This window comes from Gallinula chloropus (genome assembly GCF_964237585.1).
Source record: "Gallinula chloropus genome assembly, chromosome: 5".
Classification (NCBI taxonomy): domain Eukaryota; kingdom Metazoa; phylum Chordata; class Aves; order Gruiformes; family Rallidae; genus Gallinula; species Gallinula chloropus.
The window spans coordinates 74700277-74724671 of NC_140090.1; the positions used below are offsets into that span (position 1 = coordinate 74700277).

The 24395-nt window shown below is 38.7% G+C and overlaps 1 protein-coding gene across 1 annotated transcript in view; it reads right to left on the reverse strand.

The window, feature by feature from the left end:
- Positions 1–24395, reverse strand: part of PDZD8 (PDZ domain containing 8) — a gene marked incomplete at its 5' end in the record, with an annotated part of 57928 nt that overhangs the window by 11752 nt on the left and 21781 nt on the right. Inside the window, one exon of the mRNA XM_084264809.1 lies at positions 22007–22109. Coding sequence (XP_084120935.1) covers positions 22007–22109 — 103 coding nt within the window. The remainder of the gene's footprint in view (positions 1–22006; positions 22110–24395) is intronic.

A 24395-nucleotide genomic window follows, 5' to 3' on the forward strand; every position in this document is an offset into this window, starting at 1 on the left:
AAAAGCATCACACACACACACCTCCAAGCACACATATCAAACACCTTTGCCTTCAACACACTTGCTACTACTGGCAGCTGGAAGTGGGCAGTAAGCAACCAGTTCATATGCTCTCCTATGACTAAAACAGTAACATAGATCACGGACTTTACACCCGTTAGTCTGCATTCCGATGTCCACTACACTGGATGTTGAGACAGCACTAAATCTTCGTATAGGTAACTTGGTACTGCAGTGTGGACCTACCTTTAGTTGCTCTAAGAGTGTGAATCTCAGATTTTCAACATTTTCCATTGTTCTTAGCCTCCTCTTCCCCATTTCAATTATCTTTATGCACAGCAGAATTTTCTCCAAGCTACACTGGAAGCAGCGTTTAAGGGACAGAATTTCCCATTAATGGGTACATGACATTTCAGCCACCCCAATTAAGTGACTGCTGTTGGGTTGGGATTTTTTTGTGGCACACTATTTAAACAATCACATGGCATTAATAATAAAACCAAAACAAGCTGTTCCAGAGATGTGTCACAGAAATCAGGCTTATAAACAGTGGACTGGCTATCTCGACTTCCTTAGCAAAGTCTGGAAGAGTGACTCTTTTTGTGGATTAGGAACAACAGATTTTTTTGATAACAATAAAAGAGTGGAAAAAATTGAGGTGAGATTTTACACCTTTTACTGTTAATGTTGCCTGAATTGTGGTCTGTGCAACTCAAGGTTCTTTCAGGAAGAAGCTTATTTATGGATACATTTCTGGGGATAATTTTTACTAGTCATCTTCTATAGCAAGCTGGTGGACCTCAGGTTTTTTCTGTTCTACATGACACCTTAACAAACCTCCCCCACCACAAAGTTACAAAATATGATGGTAATTTCATACTGAAGCAAGTTACATATTGAACCAAGATCATATTTAACATAATAATTCATCAAGGCCACAATATTGCCAATGTTACACGCTTGTCTAACTCTACCACATTCATTCCTGTGCTAATTGTCTGAAATTAATGTGACCAGTCAGGGCAGTAAAGTTAAACACCCACAGGTCTGCCTGATGAGCACTAAGGAACATTTGACATCAGCAAAATCCAAAAGGAAGAGCTACATGGTATTTTCCTTAGTAGGTCTGACACACTGGAGGTTACTCCGACTTTACTACTAAAATAGCATGGCCTCCCAACTGCACAGTGCAGCAGGTTGTGTGACATGCCAGAAGTAAACCCTTTAGCAATTACCATGAATTGCTGAGGCATTCTTTCCAACAGCAATTACAGGAGTCGAATGGAGGAGTTAAAGACAAACAAGGCAGCAGAAAACCAGCTTTTAACTTCAAAGTGTCAGAAGCAGGTAAAATGCCGAGCTCCTCTTTGAAGAGCAATTTAGTACAAACATCAATGCGGCTCTTCTTTAAGTGCTTTTACTCACTAACATCCTTTTAGTCTTTATTAAACCCAACTGTGGTGATTTCCTTTAGCCCCGAAAAAAAAATTGAAAAGATTGATTCCCCTTCCCCATCTTATATCACCATTTACGTCTTTCATAGACAAAAAGGCTTTCTCCAATGTTGCTTAAGCATGACTTGGCCTTCACATAAATATTTCATTAAAAACTTAGGTAGTCTAATAGCAAATACTGAAATATAGCAAGTACTGAAATAAAGTTACTGAAATTAGATATTAAAAAGAACAGAGAGCTCATTAAATGACACTGTGTGTGAGAGCAAGCCAACACAAAAGTTTACCTAGTTAATGGTTTTCTTTGTATAAATTTGTTATGAATTGCTGCAATGTAGATTAAAGATAAAGATGATAAATAAGAACATCAGAGTTTATGCACTGTGGATATGTGCACCCAGGGTTTTTGGTTCACCTTAAGATGGGGGAAAAAAAAAACAAATCAAAAAATTATTACTTTCAAGTGTATGCATTAAAAACAAACCCTCTAAACCAGATTGTAATTACTTAAATTTATCTTGGAAGTACCTAATTTATAGTTAATCTTCATCTAATAAATTAAAAAAATTAGACTATCAGGTAAAAGTTCCTTATAATGGAAATAACATTCACAGTGAAGAGTTATCTATCTTGTCTAACCAGAGGAACTGCTCGACAATCCTGACTATCACACCCAGCAGCATTAACTACCTGATTACTGACATGAATTTTGCCATCAAGGCTAGAAATATGAAAAGTTATTATCCACTGGAGTTAGTGGCGTGCACCACATATAGGCTTCTATGGAAATAAAATATAGAATGCTACTTTCTAATGCATACAAACCACAACACTTGGATCTCACTAATGGGCTTAAAAGTCACATTTCTGAAGGAAAAATGTTGCTGGAAAAATCTATTATTTATAGGTTGATTTTGTTCTGGAGTAGAAGTATTCTCTTTAGAGCAACAGCAATGCTACATGCAGAATTCCACCTGGAGTACAGTGCATCTTCTGAAATGAGCAGGAGCAGGAGTACTCCTTGCCTGGGAATCTTGAACCAAGTGCTAGGATTTGAGGCAGAAGAGCCCAGTGCTGCCAGCAGCAGTGTTGGGGCTGGGGTGCAACAGAAGCCCCCAGAGAGGCAAAAGCAGCAGACACAGCAATGACCTTCCCTGCTCGCCCCAGCCCTGAAGCCTGGCTCATCCCTGACACCAGCCTCAACTCTGACAGGATTATCTGATTAAGTTTTGTAGCAGAGTTGAGGGAAATCAAGCAGTGCCACTTGACTTAAAGGTGCGTTATATTTAAGCAGTTACTTAAACAAGAGAATGAAAATCTATGTAGAAAACCCTATACTCTACAAACCATTACAATTTGGGGTAACACAAGTTACACTTATCAATAATGCTGAGCCACAGGGACCTCACCTGTACCCAGAACCAATGTAATCATAAAATCTGAAATTAAGTGAACATAATTTGTTATTCCTGCACTACATAAACATACTATCCTCTTCACAACTCATTGGTATTAATGGCTAGGTGGCTAATCAAAGAAAAGCACAAGCCTCAATAATATCCTGCATGACCCAATCATTTTTCAGACACCTGCATTCCCACAGAACTAGTTAAACCCAAAGGAACTAGAGCAGATGTAGAGAATTGATTCGTCACTGTAACGGCTCTTCAGAGAATAAACAGAAGATCTGTATCAAAATGAAGTTCCTATTACATGCAGCCCCCATCCCCACCCTTTGACTGGTAAAGCTAGAAGAGCAGTTTTCTTCTGAAACCCTACATTGCCAAGACCAGAAAAGATGGGGTTTTGTATCTGGCTTATGTGGAATAATCACCGTAAGGAGGCCAAGGTTTTGTATAGAATCATCTTTCTCTACGTAGAAAGGCAGCCAAACCACACTTTGTTTTCAATTAAGTTCTGGACAAAACACTGCAGTATAAACACATAACTATATAACCAGTAAAGATTTCCACAACCATACATCTATTTCTGATTATTTTGTTGAACACATCACATCAAATCAATTTGTTTATGGCTGGAGGGCACAAGCCGCTGCCAGGGAGTGAAACAGCAGCTCAATGTCACATCTAATTAGCAGCACCAAGACAACAGCACACCTAGAAGCCACATTTTCATACCAGGACTGTTCATCACTTATAAAAATTGCCACAACTATTAAACTGAAAAAGATCTTTACACCAGCAAAGTCAAATCCTGACAATTCACTCTGCAAGAGAAATCAATACCTAGCTATGTTTGCTTTGCACTTCAAGAACACTCTAGATTTCCTCCTCCCCCAAACACACACAGAGACCGCTTCCTAAAATACATGAAGAACAATTTAGGAACAGAGTTACCTTTAAATTGGTATCAACACGCTATCCAACTTGGCAACCTAGGTTCTATAAATGCTTCATGAAAATCCAAAGGTTTGAATTTTCATAGGATGGTTGGGCTTGGAAAGGACCTTCATGTCGCCGCTTTTTCTGTGTAATCAGTGAGATCACATCATGGGCTGACACGAGTAGAATCCTCCCCCCCTACAGTCAGACATCCGAGTGACAAGGGAACAGAACTGGTATAGCTACTTCAACAAAGAGCTGAGCGTCCTCCACTTTTAGGCTATGAAAAAGCTTTTTCACAATGATGTCCAAAAAAAAATAAGCCAAACAAACCCACATAGTTACCCCACAAATATTTGTTAAACATTTGAGACTGGGGGTGTGCGTTGCTGTGAGGCTCAGTCTCCATTCTAGCAGATGTCTCTCCCAAGATTTACCTCCCCCCATGTATTTCTGAAGGTAGCAGAACTTAGGAGTTCTCCAGAAAGCCACATTAGACCCCAAACTGATAGCAATGAAGCACGTAAAAGTGCCACAAGAAAAATACTCTTCCAGAGACAGCTTACTAGGAATCAAAGAGAGTAAGTTAAAAGAGGAACAGGACACTATCCGTAAGAGAAGTTCATTCATTTTGATGGGGTTTTTGGTTTGTTTTCGATTTAAAAGTGTTTTCTGGCTCAGGGAAGTAATATAAACCAATTCCTCATTTCCCTACTGTAAGATAAATGAAAGAATGAATAGGAAATTATGTCAAGCTTAAAAACTTCTTTTACTTCAGCACTCACTATAACTTCACATACTCCGGGTTTATGTTCTATTATTTTTAAATTAGCAACAGACCTTATTGATAGCTAGTGAAATATATAGGAAAAATACCCAGCAGATTTCATAACACATCTTTATATTTCCCCTTCCCCCTTCTCTGCCACCAGAAACAGGGCTTGCTTGGGAGCCTGACCAGGGCCAATTACCTTGACCAAAGAATTTACAACTCCCTCAATTTAAAAATGAGCCAAAAAAAAAAAAAATCACCACCACAGAATGTCTGAGAAATAAATATACTTTTAAAAAGAAAATCCTACTGAACAAGGGGTAAGGAAAAGAACACTGTCAGATTCACATGTCCTTCAGATCTCACTTGCTTACTCTAAGGTAGCAAATATTTACTACTATGAGTTGTAAATATTTATCTTTCTACATATTACTGGGATGGAATCTGCACCTCTTCTGAAACCATGAGTTATCAGGTTTTTTGATTTCTTAAGTAGGAACAATTAGGTTTAGACAGCAATTTGAGTAAGTTTTATCAAACAAAAATTCAAACTTGCATCCAAGAAGCTGATGAAAACACGTGTGTGATAATTGGAGCACAGGATATCAGGCCATGGTGCTATATGTTCTTGGTTATACCTATGGTTGTTGGCAAAGCAACCAAAAACACCACTGTTCATGAATGGCACCAGTAATATGAAGGATTCAAAGCCCGAGGTTTCTCTTTTAAATTGATACTCTAAGTATTATATTTGAAAGCCTACAAGTTTAAGAGAATAGAACTTCAGAGAAAAATCCACACATGCAGTGTGATGAGCAATGAAATATCTTAGAGTAAAAAAAGTAAAAGGTGATATACAGCAAAGCTTCAGGATATAAAATTAAAAGTTTAATTATGATCTTGCTCCCAATTTGTTGTACAGTCACTTCACTCCCACCACATCTCATGAGAACAAGAGAATAACAAAAGAACTAAAAAAAAAAATTGTTTGCTTTTATGATCTTTGCAACACACTAAAAAGCTTAAAAGTACCTGAGAAATTACACTTAGAGTTTAGGGGGAAAGAAGGGGGCAAAAACATTGCATATGTAGAGATGGGGAGGGAAAGCAGGACAGAGATATAAAAAAATTAAATCTGCATTGGAGACCTACAGTCTGCAGGTCTGGTACCATGGCAAAACCTCATTTTCCTGTTCCCATGACTCCTGATTATGAAACTTTTATTAAGGTATATCAGCTACCAACAAACCCATAGCTTACACTCAGATTTTCAACTACATATTTGTGGACAGTGCTACTCTTTGGTTGATACCACCATTCATCTACTACAATGCATTGAGAGAAAGCTTTAAAGAATTGTCTTTTTCACAAAAAAAACCCAAGACAATTTGGGGAACTAAAACCCCAAAACTATTAGCCCAGTCTTTCTTTTTTTTTTTCTTTTAAACTTAGGAGCCTGTTAGCCTGTAATGCCAGAAGAAAATCATAATGAATAAAAATGAGTGTTCATCATGCACAGCTTGCCCCTCCTGAATGCCTGAAGTTAACAGAAATAGCCTTTGACTTGCATACTTCTAATACCATTTTAACAAGTACATCACAAAATAATTAAACTTGAGGTACTTCTGTACTGCTATGTCATAAAAATACAAATTGAGCTGTAATTTAGCTATTTTCAGCAGAAGCATCATTGATTTTTTGCCATTTTCATCCAAGGACATATTTGAGTTGAACTGGAAACAGTATTTTGCATACAAAGCAGTCCAAGGTTAAAAAAAGCATCCAAAGATCATAACCTGTATGTGATAAGATCAAGTAATATGTTACTTGAACTATGGAGCTATGGTTTTATTACATAGAGAGCGAGTGCATTTGCTTCGCAGAGAATATATGGGTTTCTTTGTGAGAGCCCTTCTCCATGGCAGCTGATAGCCTGTGGTTCACAGGGATAAACGCAGCCCCAATGGGAACAAGTGGGAAGATCCACCCTTGCCCACCCAGGGTGGTCTCACAGCAGCACCGCTGGCACTCCAATGGCAGCAGGACCCTCCTGGAAACCAGGCTGCCATGCTGGGGCAGGAATCCCCGTATTTATTTGTTTTCAACCCACAGATTTTGTAAATCCCTTTTTTTTTTTCTGAAAAAAGGACAAAGTGCTCTATAGGTGAACACGTGCTCATTGGGATATAAAAAGGGAGACCGATACCTAAAGAGATATCAAGTTATGCCTCCAGACATAAGTGATGCTGACTCAAGCTGACAGAACTGCCTCACCACAGTGTGGCTAAATGTGATTTTCTTAAATTGTTAAATAACAAAAAGTCACCATACTAACAACAGCCAATTAAAAATTAACCTTTATACTAGATAAGGCCCCCTAGCCCACAGTCACATTACACCAAGTGTTCATAATAAACAGCAGCAATACTCAGAGAATGAAGCCAAAGGTACATTAGGAAGGTGACGTACTCAGTAAAAAAGCTGATGTTGTGAGGTCTGCATGTACCGTGCACTCATCTGAGCTCTGCATATGAGCCATGCTCTCACTGACAGAAGGCACTGCTTTCAAGTGTTCCTGCCAACTGCTGCCCAACGAGCAGGCAGCTAGTAACATTCTCATCCGCTCTTCTTTCCTCAATATATGATATGTAGAAGTGTATGATACCTACAGAGAGATAAAGGGATGACTATACACTTCAAGATCTATTTGCAACGTCTTCTTTCTTCAGTAATGGTAGGTTAACCTTTGCTCTCCTTCTTTGGGTTTATGCTGCTGCCCCAGTGGAAATTCCACCATTAAAAAAAAAAGAAAATCGATCTATTTTATTGACAATAGAATTTATACTCCTGCATTTTGCACTTAATATTACATAACATTTAAAGCTTACCTAGTAGTCTGTAGGACTGCCAGACATCAGCCACCAGGAAGTACACAGCAAGACAAAAAAAATATCATCTCTTTCAAAAGAATGAAGAGGAAGAAATCTTTTCAGAAGATGGTAAAGTTATTCCCCAATAAAACGTAAAAGCAAAAAAGTAGAGTGCCCAGTATCAACATCCAAGGTTTATTTTCAGATATAGACAGAAGAGCAGCAAGAGGCAGGAATTCACTTGCATCTCTCCTGTTCTACCAATGCTCTGCTGAAAAGGAGGCCCAGGATACAGTCAGTAAAGACCTATGCAGCATCTTTCCCTAATCTGCTCTATCTCCAGCCACACCAACATTCCTTGTTCCTCTTCTACTGCAGCTTTAAATGACTTATTTCAGCATCTGAAGAGTTATAGAGTGGGCTGGGGGCTTGGCACTATCAAAAAAGATCTCTTCACTAAATTATAATTTGAACATGAAGAAAAGAGCGTGTTCTGCCCAGGACACACTTCCAATGCCTTTATAGGTTTCTATTTCCAGCTGTCAAAACAAGTCCAGAAATGAAACTAATCTCTGCAAAAGTAAATTGTGTGCTCTTAGCTAGAATCAGATCCTTTACTTTCTGGTAAATCTTGTTTCATTTCAGTCCAACTATTAGATATGAGAGAATACTGCTTTAATGACCTTTTATAAAATTACTTCCTCCTAGCAGCTATTTTTAAAGCTCAAGAATTAATTACAATTCTTGGTTACTTCAGTCATATGTGGCTCTTACTTCTACACATCAGTTGGCAAGAATCTGAATGCCTTTGCTCACAACAGCAGCCAAAAGTTTGTTCCTAGTTATTACAAACATATTTTTACAATATATGTTATTTCAGATTCTCTTCCAATAGCTGAAGCTTCAAGAACTGCAGTGGAAATAGAAACATTTATCAAACCTGGCAAAAAACTTGGTTTAAAAAAGAATTTTTTTTCTCAAATATCGTTTGCAAGGAATAAAAATCCACCACAGATGTTCCCATGTTTTGACTAAATGCTCATTGTAGCCAGACTGCAGAACCTTAAATGAAATAAAAATACTACATATTTACTACTTTCCCTCTCCAGCAAGTCTGTAAGCTCAGGCAAAGCCTTGATGCAGTTTTGTTAGAGATTTTAGGCTAAAACTGCCTCCTGCCTGGCCTGCCTGCAACACAAGGAAGCTTTACTCCATCTGAAGCCATCCCTATAGAAATAGGTCTTGAGACTAATTGTCTAATAGGTCTCGAGACTACTTATTTTTAACTAGTCAAAGTTAGTTCAGGTAACTCTGCTGCCATATTTCCCTGTGTATCAGTATAGTCCGCCACATACTACTTAGTGAGGAGGCAAAAATAAAACCTGGGGAAAGAAAAACCCACCACAAAGCTTCAACAGCCACCATTGTCTTACTGCCAGGGGCTTGAGCAGTCTGAGCCAGGGCAGCCTTGGCACGAGGGGAAGTTGGGACTCCATTACATCCAGAGGTCCCTTCCACTCTAAATCACTCTGACTCTAATCTAATAGCCAAAGAGATACCTTGTCCAGACACCATTTCTATCTTACTTGGAATTACATATATACATATTATAAATAAAATACATATATGAAGAAATGCTTGAAATAAAGCCACTCTTCCCGCTGAAGCCAGCTGGTTAATGTTTCTGCGAGTACAACCACACACTTCCTGGGAGTTTCTATAACCTACAGATAATGTAAGTTAATAAAGCACTTTGAAGATTCCACACTAGCCAAATATTTACAGCTACTCTACTCCCACGGCCCCACTACTCCTATGACTTTGTCAATAGCACTATTCTTGTCATACATCCTCTGCCCTCTGTTTATGCATCTGAATGGATGCAGCTATTCATCATCATACCCAGTCTCCTGCACCAAGGTAACAGTCATTATTTGCTCTCCCTTACTACTGTGCCTGCTTTCACCTTTAATATTTAAGGGATATTACATCCAAGAACTGATTTGGTCCAGTAATACCATTTTCCTTAATGGAAGCTTCCAAAGAAATTCCAGCTAACTGAACTCTTTCATGAGCACCTAGTTTTTCCTTGCTGACACAGCTCCTTAACTAGCAAGGGTCTCACCAAGGCCTCCCTAAGCTCCCATGCTGATCACAGTGCAGTCCTAACACATCATACCCCACCTAAGTGGAGAGCTTTCTTCAGGCCTGCAGTTCAGGCACACTTGTATCAGCCTTGAAACAACAAATCCCAGCCTACCACACACCCCTACCTGTCCCTCATTCCCTGTACTTCAACAGGGCATCACAACTAAGTACACTCAGGACCACCCTCAATTATCATCTCAGTGCCCAGCACTAGACTTTACTCCTGAATAAGGCAACAATTCAAAGTAGTAACAAGGACTACCAAAAGAAGTGCAGCTTCATTTGGGGATCCCAAGAAGCCAAGTTACTTAGACGGGAGAATATATTCACCTGCACTTCATTGCTACCCTCTTCTTTTTCAGTTTTGAGCTATTACATGGGATTTGATCACATAGATTAGATCTATCCTGTCTTGACCAGAGTTTCCCCCTCCTAAATACGTAACATACAAGCAGTTGCAGCTCCCTAAGTCTTTTTTTTTTCTCCTAGGCTGATATGTGAAATGCTCCTTCCAGACCTCTAGCTCTTCACACGAGGTGACTTCTGCATCACTGGATAACCTAAATCTATCAACAAGCAACCCACCTTCCTGTTACTCCACAGGAGACAAAGTTTAACCCAGGCTTCATCAGCCCCTCAGTTACTTTACAACGTCCCCATGAAGGTTTAAAAAGTAAGGCTCGATGACCTTTTGCAGATAGACCTCTGTCTCACACAAGACAGCAACAAAATAATTTTTTTCCTTTTTTTTTGCTCATTTAAGAGACTAAAGTAGAAGCAGCAAGCCAACTAGCACCAAGGATGGAATTTACAATTTAAGAATTGAGACAGAACTTACTGTGGTCTCCATTTACCATGCTTTGATATGCATTATCAAGTGCTCCTGGAAGACAAGGCACATTCCCTCCAGCTACACCGCGACATACTCCTACCACTAACCCATGAGGACAGACCAGAAGCAGATCCCAGTAAAGCCTCCACAATGCATGGAAATCATATACTCAGCCCCCAGGCTGTACCACTGCCAAAGTAGTTTGTGACATGCACATCCATTTTCCAAACTGTCTTACATTTACATATATATGTCCACAGAGAGCACAACTTTAGCTACAGTCTACGTATAGGTTTCAGATCCAAAAATGAGTAAACGCATGTTATAGGTGAATATGTACAACACCCATTCACACCTCTGTCACACAGCAGTTTTTATACACAGCTCAAATAGTTTTTGACACCACATTTCACAGAAACACCCTGAGATTGAACAGCAACTTACAGAAGTTACTTGTAACAGACATAACTAGTTTGCTGAAATCACAGACTCGTATTTTCATCTCTTATTACAAACATGCATCAGATGTGAGACCAGTGGAAGTCACTGGTTTGAAAGGGGAAGAGATTCCAGTTGAGATGGATCACATGCTTGTTTGTGTTATGAAGTTCTGAACACCGTAATCCTATGCTCACTTCTGAGCATGTGCTGAACTATGTAGTTCAACATAGTTATATAAAGTGATTGTATTTTTAGTTATCAAGCTGCTCTAGAGCCTATTCTTACTATATTCCCACAGATGTTTAATTTAACTACTGAGGAACCTAGAAATTGCTCTGATAAACATCACCATTGTATTTCCTGACACTTGCCTATCATCAGAGCTCTAAATGCTGATGAATTTCAGATAATCCAAGCCAAATTTCTCTGGGGTCATTTACTGTATTTACAAATATCTCTTTTTTTAAAAAAAATATAGTCAATTTTTTTAAAAGTACAGGTCATGAGACTTCCATTTAAATTTAATGGAAGAACTGATGGTTTCAACTTTATATATATACAATAATTTAATTATATTAAATGCACATGTGAATTTAATATAATACGTGCATACACACAACATATACACACTTCATATAAGTATACATCTATTTGTTTACATGTGAAAAACTTCATGGCTGTTTTCAGAATTAAAATCCAAAACAAAATACCCCAGCCAAAAACCTTCCTGCAGATCTAGCCTCTGATTTCTAAGGGCTTTTTTTTGGGTTGTTTTTTTCCAATCAGCTAGGGAAAATCCAGGGCTTCATTTAACACTGTGATCTAAGGTTGCACAGACATCATCCTTGTTCCAAACTAAGCACCTAAAACCAGTAAAGATGACATAAGCATGGATGTGAAGATACTGAATTTGGTTGAAATATTTGTGAAGATTCCAAGATTCTATTAATCTTACCTTTTAAGAGGCTGCATTAAGGGAAATGCTCCATTTTCTAACGATAATTCACTACTGATTACTTCCGATCTGTAGGTGTCCTTTGCAGAGCATCAGCCTGCTCTATCTAACCTTTAGACTGGAATGACCTTTTAGTCATTTCAGTTGCATGACAGGAATTGGCAATTCCAATTTTGATCCCCAAGGCTTTTCCAGGGCAATTGCTATGCTGCCCACCCATATTACTCTCTCCTTTCCATCTGCCATCATCATAGATCATTTGGAGAACACACACTGCACTCGCATTACGAAATGCTTGTTTACATATACATTTAATTTCTGAAAGCATTTTTAAAATGCTTGGTCACCCTTCAGAAAAAGCAAGAAGAATCACTTATTGTACACTAATAATTGTCTTAATGTGTGCTTGTGCCCACAAAGCAAGACTTTGATCCTGCAGTTCTACAGACACTAAATAGCCACAGCATCAGGTCTACCAAAAAATTACCACACCAACACGCCAAGACCATTCACATTCACCATGTGTTGCCCTCCAGGTGTTGAACTCCACCCTCTTAAACCTAGAAGAGACTCATAACACTGAGACACCACACAAACATCTAAATTCCTGCTTCAACAAGTGATTGAGAGGGGAGAAAGGAAGAAAAGTGAATAATCATTTTGAGACAAGGTTCAGTTAAATAATTACACTCTAGGAAGGTAAGATGACATGATACAGACAATAACATTGTGTTGACTCCAAGAATCTGAACTACTGAAGTCATTTAACTTCATAAAAGTAGCTACATTAGAGTATACTCAGAATAGGGAATTCCTCCCACAAAACTGAAGGCCTTATTCACAGTCACAGTAGTTTTTATGCCTGTATTTTGGCATTTGAACCATAAGATTTAAGACCACTAAATGTCAAGTATTTGTGGTGTATGAAAATTAATTACCTTCCCATTGAAAGACATCAACTATCTACATTAAAGAACAGTGGATTCATTAGTTAAAATGTTTGTATTAATAGCTATTATATATTATTAATTGAGTATTAAGGACCTTTTAAAAAAGTCTTCATTCCCAATTTCTGCTGATGTTTAGCCTGCTGATGCTTTTTGTTTAAGCTGATGTAATTTTTCTATTTACACCAGCTAAATTTGCAATAAAAATTAGATTCAAGTACTTGACATCTCCTCTACTAATGAGACTATATATAAGCCATTTTGTGAAAAGCAAAACTAAGGAACTCAATGCCATCTGCATCCTCTTCCCTTCATACACTGTGAACAAAGACAGGCCATGGATCACACCAAAATACATTTGTGCAGAGGAGCTACCACCTTCCCACACCACCTCAGCACCAGCATCCTGCCCCTGTGTGCCTTGGAGATGCTGTTTTCACATCTTTCTATCACTAGCTCTTTGTTTTGTTTGGGTTTTGAGACATACCCCTCAAGCGTAGCTGAATTTGCACTTAGTAATCCATTTACCTCTCTGTCATCTACATCTGCTCCCTGAATTAGAGTTTGTGTCACTAAGAACATCTCCCTTCCAGATGGCACAGTTTGGGAGCTGGAAGTATGCCCTTATGTTTCACTGCTTCATTTGGCCAAAATGAGTTGCTACAGAGCTGATACTATTCCTAGTCTAGTTATGCCTTTTTAAGGCTATGAAGTGAAAAGCAGAAACTTTCCAGGAGGCCAATCTGTGACAGGTTTATTTTGTTTTAAGAAGAGGTCTGCTAAACTTATGTATCATTTTTAGTGATGTAGCAGAAGTTAAAGACCTATCAAGCCTACAAACTCAATCTACCAGCTTGGGTAAAGAAAAAAGGGGGGCCAGGGGGATGACAACAGGGAGCAACCCAAACAAAAAAGACCACATGAACAACATGACCAAAAATTGGGCAAAATCCTACTAAAAATAAAATAACTGCTCCTGGACACTCATTTGCATGCAGGCTCTCCATGCTCCTTCTATAGTACAGCCCATTGGAGCAATAAACAGTGTAGAGAACAAGGGTAACTAAACCTCAGTAGCAGCATTTGACATACTGCAGGAGAGCATGGGAAAGGTGTCAGACAACCCATGAAGAGCAAGCTCAAAATTAAATGCAGGATCTAACCACAGGCTCTTGATAAACTTCTAGTAAAGTGCTACTCTGTAGCTTGAAGTGCTCAAACTTTGAAAGCTGAACAAAGCAAAGTAATAGGACAGTACTCACAAGAGGAGCATTTTCAGTAGCTATTGCTGCTCTTCAAAGCCAGTAAACAGGTAAATTGTTCCTACTTGGAAGCAAGGGCAATACCAGATTACTGAAGGCACTGATACATCATAAATTAAACATCAGCTGTTGTGCAATAACTACAAGCACTTGCCTTGTAATTTGATAATCTCCAGAAACTACAATGTAATTTTGTCTTCCTTAATTGTAAGATGAACTTTCAGACAATGAACTACTTACAGGACTAACTCACAGGCCAGTTACAGTCAGAAACAAACACCCCTACAACTCTCACACAGATTTCAGAAGTTCATTAGCTGTAGGAGAACACATGAGCATCAAGTGCTGGTACCTCACTATTTCTTAACTACTTTTCCTCACAGCCACATGTCCTTTTTCCAGACTTTCTACCCACCCCCAGGACTTCTCTTTGTGTTGTTACAACATGGAACACAGTTTTGTTTAGCAAGGAAATACTCAAACATAGGTTCCCTTCTTTGTTATTTTGGGAGATGTAACTGTTCATCAGTAGAAGGAAACCATTTTCAACATGCCCCACAGTTTACTTTGTGACATCCTGATTTGGTAGGGAAGCTTACAACATGAGTAAAATCCACACAAATGGGTAAATCTGTAACTACCTCCTCAGTAGAAACAGATCCCGATACATTACAAGGTTAACTTTTACAAAGGTGCTCTGAAAAAAATATATATATTTTAAAAATAAACTAGAAGACCAAAAAGGAAAATAAACTACAAACCAAAACAGTTTTTTTCCCCGAAGTTGGTTGTGGATATCTGTGTTTAAGTCCTTCCCCTTCCAATTCGGCCACCTGCAGCAACCTCCAACTGAGCTGTTGTCTCATCTGGCCATATAAATTTGCAATCAAATACAACAAAATAATTTAGAAAGTCATTCCAGACATACACTGAATTGCCCAGAAACCCCTTTGTTTACTCTGGTCCATAAAACACCATTATCTCTCTTACAATAGGCCACAGTGTTTATACAAAGTTAGCCTTCATGCATCAACCATCTATTTATTTAGCAAGATCAGCTATCACTGTACATCAGTTTCATTGCAAGTAAGAAACACAGCTGCTGTAAAACCCAATTAAAACTCTTCCCCACATCCAATATTTGGACATGCAGGAGAACAGATGACAGTACAAAAAAACAGTCATCAGCAACACATCTGGTGACACACTAAAACAATATGCCCTTCTTAGGTCTCATAAGCATTTGTAAGGAAAAGATAGTGTTTACTTACTTTCATTTTTTAACTATGAAGTAATAACATTAAACATGACCAGAACACTTACAGTTGCTATTCTATCTGGGTACTATCAGGAGGATACAGAAGATATGCAACTAACAGGTAACTTGAAGAATCCTTGCAACTACTTGGTTATTATATAGGTAACCTTCAAGGAAAAAACCCACAGTGCAAATGAATGTTATCAGCTCTGTAAAAAAGCACGAAAAGAACAGAACTAACCCTTGATCAAGCTTGAAGTTTTATGTATTTTTCATCCTAGAACAGTCACACAGAGGTGCATTTAACCACCACAGCATCTACAAGGCTTGTGCCCCCTTTCAGCACTCCTGATGAAGCAGGGCCGGGGTTTGGGGCGGAGTGAGGGGGAAAGAGGGCTGGGAAGTGGTGTCACCACAACACCCTGCAATATATGAACTTGGAGGACCCCAACTAAAGAGATGGTAGCACCAATGACACCTGCAACACAATTCGGTTACAAAATCTAATGGAGGTGTAGACTGGAATTCAGTGGCTTCAAAGCAGACTTGTTTCACTATACAAGACACATCTGGCTGCAGAACTTCTCTTCCTGGGTACCATGGATGAGTTCTGTTGGCAGCTCTGAAAGAAAGAATTGAAGGTGGGGAACTGCAAGCACTCAAGTTATTTTATCTATTAATCTTTTCCTCTGGTAGAACTGTCGGATGGGGTTCAGAGGAGGGCCACAAGGATGATTAGAGGACTGGAGCACCTCCCCTACAAAGAGAGGCTGAGGGAACTGGGCTTGTTCAGCCTGGAGAAGAGAAGGCTGCACGGAGACTTCATCGCAGCCTTCCAGTACCTGAAGGGAGCAGAGAAACTGGAGGGGAATCAACTTTTTAAAAGGGTAGATAATGGCAGGACAAGGGGAAATGGACTAAAGCTAAAGGAGGGAATGTTTAGATTAAATTTTAAGAGGAAGTTGTTTTACAAAGAGAGTGGTGAGGTGCTAGAACAGGCTGCCCAGAGAGGTGGTGGATGCCCCATCACTGGAGGTGTTCAAGGGATGGGGCCCTGGCAACCTTGTGTAGATCCAGGCCTGGAGGTTGGTGGCCCTGCCTTTATGATCCTTGGGGTCCCTTCCAACCAAGACCAGTCTATGATTTTAAATTTGAAACTCAGCAAGTCAGATTCACTGCAAGCAGTCAGCCTCTGCAGCACTCCTGGAGAAGGTGGGAACAATGACAACTTCAAGCTTAGACATAAGGAGAAAGAAGGTGCATGTAAGGGAAGCTACAGACTTGGTCACACACAATGCATTTAGTACTGTATGCTGCCAAACAGAAGTGTAGCTAGTTCTGCTTTCTACCTGTTCCAGGTGAGAGCATGCATGCCCAAAGATGCAGTGCACAACACCTTCCAGGTGATCTACAAGCAGGTAAGAGGTATCACGTTCCAAACAGCTATCTGAATATACATGCACCAAAAAGAAGCTCTTAGTGGACTTGTTTAAATATTCCTATTCAATAGTCTATGAGCAGTAAAGAACTCCAGCACATTTTCACAGAAGGCCTCTCATTAAATCACAGAAAAGCTTTCTGAAGCCCCAAGTCAAAAGGCTTAAATGTTTAGGATGAGACCCAAAAAAATCCTGATGGCCTTCAAGTTTATTTGAAAGACAGATTACAGAATATTATGTAAGGCACAAATCTCAGAACTATTCCCCATTGTATTTACAAATATTATCAAATTTTACAAGATCATGAATTTTCATAAAAAGTGACATTTTCAAAAAGCTTCTCTTGCTTTAATCCCCCTCCTTTCTTTTGATAGGATTAAATGCTGAAATGGCAGGCTGTTAAATAAGCACACTGAAATGCCAACTGTGAGGCATTTAACTCTATGTATTTACAAATTAACGTTTCACAGTTGCTTTAAATTTTGACATTATAGTTTTGTACCTTCAGGCAACTCATTTCAGAGGGTGCTGGATTTGATTTACATTATTTCTCATTCTACATTCATATGTTACAGTACTGGAATGCCTTTAAATTTCCCTTAATCCCCAATAAAGGAAATTTAGTTTTATGAAAGACTGAGAAATATTGCTTTGTTTTTATAAACAGGTACCAACCAGCTGCCTACAGCAATTTCAAGGTTACCATTATGTTTATCTACAGCCAGCCATATCCATCAAGAAAGCCTCTCCAAAAAAAGCAGAGATCATGACCTCTGTATATGTATGTACACACATGCACAAATTCAAGGAGCAGTAGTGAAAGACAGTGTCACTGGTTTTTCCCTTCAGTAACTCCAGTGCTGACCACAACGTTCAGAATGAACTGGAAAAAACAAGAAGCAGAATTCTTAAAAAAATGTATGTGGATTCTTGTCTTAATTCTTTCTATTAGGTTACTTCAGAGGATATTTGTGTGCTTCCAAGACAACTGCTGCCAAAGCAAATCCTATGGGCTACTAGATGTGGCATTATTGATGGAAATTTTTACTTTGCAGAATATGAAATGCAGTTTATGCATTGTTAAAGTTAATATATACAGAAGGGGTTTTAAAAAAGACAGAACAAAAAACCACAACAGAAAAGGCCCAATGCTTACAACCTTTAGGAACACAAAACTGGGGCTATTCTTACAGTACCTCATCAGACAGTGAGAGAACCAGAATTTAGAGGTGTTTCCTCAAATTTTTCCTGGATTATCTCATGAATTTCAATTAGGAAAAAAAGAAAAAAAAAAAGAGAGAGAACTGAACAGATACATTCTATTCTGCAGCTGAGCACTTCTCTCACGTTACCTTACATTTATACTACCAATAACAAGCACAGATTACTTAGAGTTTGCACATGCTTCCTGGGTATAAGAGCATGAGAAGACACCAATCTATTTCCAATAGTTTCTACTTACAGCTGCATTGAGCCTCTTCAAGATGATTTCAATGCCCATTCTTCTGACATGTTTAAGGAAGTCAGGCTATGCTTTCCTTTTATTCATCCAGCAACCTCAGTTTCTGCTGGAAAATTACGTTACTCTTTCACAACACTAAGTGTGAAGTGCTGGCACAGGAGCTCCCTTCCAACCTGAAGGATTCTATGATTCTCACTAAGTGTTAACAAGGCCAGGGGGCCACACTAAACAGATGTGTTCCAAGGAAAAACAGAACAATTCTTTGTGTTTGTAGAAATCATCCTGGTACTACTAAGTGGCAATTCAGCAGACGTAACTGTTTGCATTTATGACACAGTCTCAACATTTACAAACATATATCTAATTTAGCCATATTTAACTGTTTAGCCATAGAACACCTGTCTAGTAAACCAATGCTGCTAATGCTAATTACTACATCCTACCCACAATTAAGTTTTACATAGTAATGCAGTGATTAATGTTAGTTCCAGCAGCATGTCATACTGATTAAGATATTAAAGAATGTTTATGTGTCACATGGGAACGGGCCAAATCACCTCTCTGAAGCCTCACTGGTGTTTCAGAATGATTTGATAAACAGAAGCCTGAGACACCTTTGTATTGCTGCAGACACTTCAATAACACTCTAGATGTGTTCAATAACAGAATCTTTTTTCAAAACCAGTTTTGACACCTACTAATATCCCATAAATGGGATCAGATTAAAGTCTCACCAAAATTCATTATGAAGTATGAAACTTGTCTAATCTTTTATCACTACTACTAACATAATAAAAAGAATGAAAATGCCAGGAAGTATAGAAAGTTATGAGAATTTTCCTCAGGAGCATTGTAGAACAGTCCGGATCAGAGGATATATTGTCAAGTCTGTGTGAGTCTTTTATAAATCAGATGCTTTTAAACCAGAACATACCTTCTGCCTTTCACTTCAATTTAGTCTATCATTTTTCCTCTATAGTTTAAGTTGTTATTCAGTCTAACAACTTCATCTCAAATAATTGTTGCAGAGATGAGCATTAAAAGTAAGATTTACTATTAAAAAGATATTAAGTGTCACAGATCAGCTGTTCTGGGGTTACAATTGCATTAGAGAAAAAAATAATCACAATTAAAAACATGAGTAAACTTTTTCTTTTGAAAAATATTGCTTTTCTTTATAACCTTCCTATTCAACTATTCACAGTTAGAATCTCTGAGAAAAATACTTAATGTCCAGCTTCAGTGTGTTAGCAAGACTTCTTATTTTGTTGAGGATCTTTGGCAATACTCTTGCCACCCAGTGTGAGGTCCTCCCACTTTGTAACGATTTGCATACTTAACCTCATCTAAGGAAAAGATATTTCCATGATTTCACTGCAACTGTCAGATATGAGAAGCAAAAAAAACCTCTTCAAGTTGCTAATTTTCGGTTTCCATATTCAACCATCTCAGGATGTTCAAAAGCAGGATATTGAAGTGAGATGGCTTTTCTAGTCACCTAGAGCTCATGGTGGCTGAGCACAGTGGATTCTTCATGCTGACATCAAGGCTAGAGATCCATCAACCCAGATCAAGGAGTCTCTGCTCTTTGGTAGGCAGTGTTTGAATGATGCTCAATGAAGGACTGCAGCATAAATGCACAGCAGGCCCTTGCAGGACAAATTTCCAAAAGCTTAAAAAAAGCTTAAAAAAAAAATTTTAGATCTGTCATTTCACTTTACATGCTGAAACAAAAGAGGTGCTCTTAGGAGTCTGACCAGGAGTACTTGTCTGTAGTTTTCAAAAGGAGCCATTCCACCCTGCATCCTTTTAGCCCTACTGCCATCTGCTGTCACACACACACTGCTGCCACACTGTCTGCAGAGTGGGTTTGCTTTCCTCTTCTGTTGTTAGAGAGTAAAAGAATAAGTTCTTATATCACTACTCAGAATTATCTAAAAATAAGCACAAATTAATTTGTCCAGAGAAGCATAATAGTCTCAGTGTACTGTCACCTTCATTGCTAGAGCATCATCCCCACAGATCCATGCAGGGCTTCATACACAGCTTATCCCAACAAAAGGGTCATTCAGATCAGTACTAGCAGGATCAGGACCAGATCCTGAAATTGTTTGGGTTGGTTTGGGGTTTGTTTGTTGGTTTGGTTTTGTTTGGGATGGGGGGAAATGAGAGATACAAAGCTTGTATTATTGCTTATTTCTTCAAAATTCTGAAATATTTATCATTATTAGAAAAGGCTTAAGACTATGAACTGGCCAGACTACTTAAAGCTGACTTGCATGATCACAGAAGGATAAGGTAGGAGCAAAGAGGCTTACATCTTTATAGATTAAAACAAGCTAGAAGTTAAACAAAATTAAAAACTGCTGCATAAAAAAAGAGATTAAAAAAAAGATCTGAAAATAAATTACTCAGCCCTACCTCCTGCCTAGTGCCTCAGTGAAGTCTAGCAACCTCTGGAATTAAGTCAACTCAGTAATTCCTCTCAGGACCCCTGAGCACTTTATGCCATCACCTCTGGTGGAGTCATGTTTCAAGACCTCAAACTAGCTGAAACTGCTGCCACCCCACCTTTCTTCTTCTCTGAAATGGCTCAGTCTTCTTGTTTCTCTCCTGCACCTGGAAAGCTGATTGCCACCCAGTGTTACTGGACCCTGAGAGAGAACAGGTGAATCTCGATCATCCAAGTTTCTCATTTGACTAGGAATACAGCAGTTAAGACAACAAAAATAAGCTTTCTGTCTGGTGCACAGCCATACACCCTTTTTGGCAAAACATAATACACACTAAGCTGACAACAAGTATCATAACATTTGTCACAAGGAGTTTTAAAAGCAATGCAAAGTGAAATCTAATTGCAGAAAACAAACAAGACACTGAAATTCTGGATTCTTGCTGCTCCAATGGAAGAAACATGCTGGTTTCCAAACACAACTCCAATCAGATGCAGTGAAGACACAGGGCTTATGCTAGTTGCACTCAGACAGCAGAGAATAAAATGCAGGGCACGGATTTTTGCTCCAGTGATTTCTTTGTATGAAACCCCTTGGTAACATGAAGTCTTTCTAAAGCTTTCAAGTTTGCCTGTGTCTCCTCCCCGCCCCCCACCAAACACATTACTTCTGTTCAGCATACGTCCAATTCAATTTGATGACACAAATATCACTCCAACATGAAACTGAAAGGCTTTTTCATATATTGCATATCTCATTTGATGAAAGAGAAAGGTAACTCTCATACTCACACAGAAAAGAGATGCTAATTTGTAAGCTGTATGCCACTAAAGTCCCATTATCAAGTATGATTAGTAAAACACAAAACTTACAGTACCACTAATACTACACTTTGATATGCTCTAAAAATAGTTAGAGATCTATGGCAATTGCCTAAATTTTCATAAAATTCAGGGAAACTGAGAAAGTCACACAAGCTACCCTCTGATCATGTGTCTTCACCACCCACATCAGAAGGGAACATACTACTGGTCAGAGACAGGTGAACCTCACTCAGTTTTCTGAACATCACCTCATCCAAACAGGACTATAAAAACACATGTTTTACACTGTTTGCTTTGATGCAGATGGACATTCAACAATGTATTCAAAGCAGGTCCAATTTCAAGCGGAGCTGAGAACTCAACACATCCTTGTCAATTTGACAGTAAAGTAGTTTGGATTAAAAAGTGAATAACTGTGCTGTTGTGTTTTTGTGGGGTTTTTCCCTGCTGTATCACCAAATTGATTGTCCAAAGATACAGTCTTTCTGGACAATGTATTAAGAGCATAAGAGATACTGCAATACCCGAGGTTTATACCCTTTTTTACCGTTTTAATAGAACTTCTGGATTTTTCTTCCCAAACGTTGCTGCTCAGCTCCATCGTGCAATGAACATTTGTTTCTCTTTCATAGGATCCAAACATAAGTAACCTGAAACAGAAAAGCCTACAGTAAGAATTGTAACACTATTACACATAGATCATATCAAACTCACCGTTCTTCATTTATACACGATTACTATGGATGTCTGCACAGAAGACGACACAGACACAGCAAAGGAAGGACACTGCCACCCTCTAGTGGAAGAGCTCCATAAATATCAAATAAAATTTTTCAGCTTGTTTTGGTTCAGGCTTTCTTTTGCTATTTTGTTTCCATTTTTCTTTAAATTATACATTCAACTGGCAGACAAGTATTTTTCCATAAAAAAACCTGCATTTTTAAAGCAACTTGCCACTGGTGTCTTCCATTCTACTCCTGAACTACACCATATACCACTGCTCTTCTTTGTCAAGAGAGCATTACTAAAGTCACAGTTCACTGCTGCTTATGTTTCTGTTTCACTCATATCTGTAATTTTTAGTAACATTCATAAAACACAAATTCATGCATGATACTCTACTCCAGAAAGCTATGAAGTTTTTCAGTTAGATATAAAAAGGAAAAAAAAAACCCACCACACACAAAAAACCCCCAAGAATAACCTTTAGGCTGCAGCACAGCAATAAAACTGTACACAGCTGCTCACAAGAACTGGAAGCAGATAACTATTTTGGAATTAAAGCCTCACATGAAACTTTCAAAAGATTTAAAGAGTTTAATTCCCCTCCCTTTCACTTTATACATATCTATTTGTGATTGTCATGTGTGCAACTCTTTAGATGATACAGACAAGCTGACAACACACATGTCAATTTTCTGTTTATCTTGATATTGTTAAATAACATTTCTAGGTTAAATATTTATGATTAAAAAACACTCAGTCATCCAGGTGTGGAGAAAAGGGAGTAATGCTACTGAAAACAACTTTCATCAACAATTAGAATTGGTAAAATTAAGCCAATGCCAAGGGAAAGCACCTCTGGCTATGACAGCTCTCCAGCTTGCATTGCAGCATGGAGTGATTGATGAATATTTCTTTTCTTTGTCTCTGAAGAATTTGTTTAACTGTTTTTCAGTACGTGTACACATGGGGGAGATGACAGGGGAAGATACATCTGTGTTGGTACCCAGTACACCTGTTTCAAAGCAACAGTTGTTTTTGGATGGTTCAGAGTTTGGGGCAGTATCCTGCAACCCCACCCTCAGATGGAGAGTTTGAACACTCTAGTGAAACACCACAAACAGCAGCTTGACCTAGTTTGTCCAAGGTTAAAGTGATGAACTCATGACTTTTATTTTTAAGCCATTCCCAGCCACCCTCTGTGGCTTTTCTGTTCCATTTTTAGCAGTTGCTTTTGAGTAACACGTTTTCCTCAGTGACTCATTGATATCAGTCAGTTCATTAGAAGTTTTTTCCCAGCTGACCACTGTCTGTGTATGTTTCATCTTCTGGCCACATAGACACACTCTGTAGGAATTCTCCAGGGGCACTTCCTCTCCCTCTAAAACATCAGCTCAGTAGCTATTTAACTGTCTTGTACTAGTGGCAACTAAAATAGAACAAGGACAGGAGGTAGCTCAAAACAGGAATAAAACAGTTTTCAGCCATGACTGTAACATAAGACTTAGAAGGAAAGTCCTGAGCCATAATGAGATTTCACCTCACACTGGGTGTAAATCACAAAACACCAAAGCCACACACACATTCAGATTTTGAAGAGTTCTTCATTATGGAGTTTGGACTTCAATTTCCAATTTCAGAAATACAAAGAGGAAGTTTTAACTGCTACTACCCTAAGGTTATTTTTGTTTGAATACCTCCATTAGCACACAAACAGAGGTTCTGTATTCTATCAGTCTTTAACTGCAGCTATGTAAAGACTGTCAGGACACACATAAAGCTGCATGTTAAGGAGACACCTATAGCCTACAGATTCAAAGTTTGTGAATCGGTGTGGACGTGTGAAAGGCACCCTGAAACAAAGTTTATAACCCCAGCTATAATCAAATCAGTAATGTGATAGAATTACCACTTGAGTAATTAATAGATGCATACAGAAAGTGACTTTCTATTCCTTCCCCAGTTGTGCAGCAGATGGATCCCTGAGCAAGCGATCTGAAGGCAGCAGTTCTATGGAGTGGCTATGGTTATGAACAGCTATTTGTAGCTGTCCTGCCTTTTGGCCTGAGAGCTACCAGGACTCCAAGACATGAAGTGTTGGTTCTCTCATACAGAGCAGAAGTGCACAGAGGCTGTGCTCAACTCTTCAGCCAAACCACAAACTTCAGCAAGTTCTTAGTCCTCCTCCTTTCCCAAAGACTGTAACAAGGCCA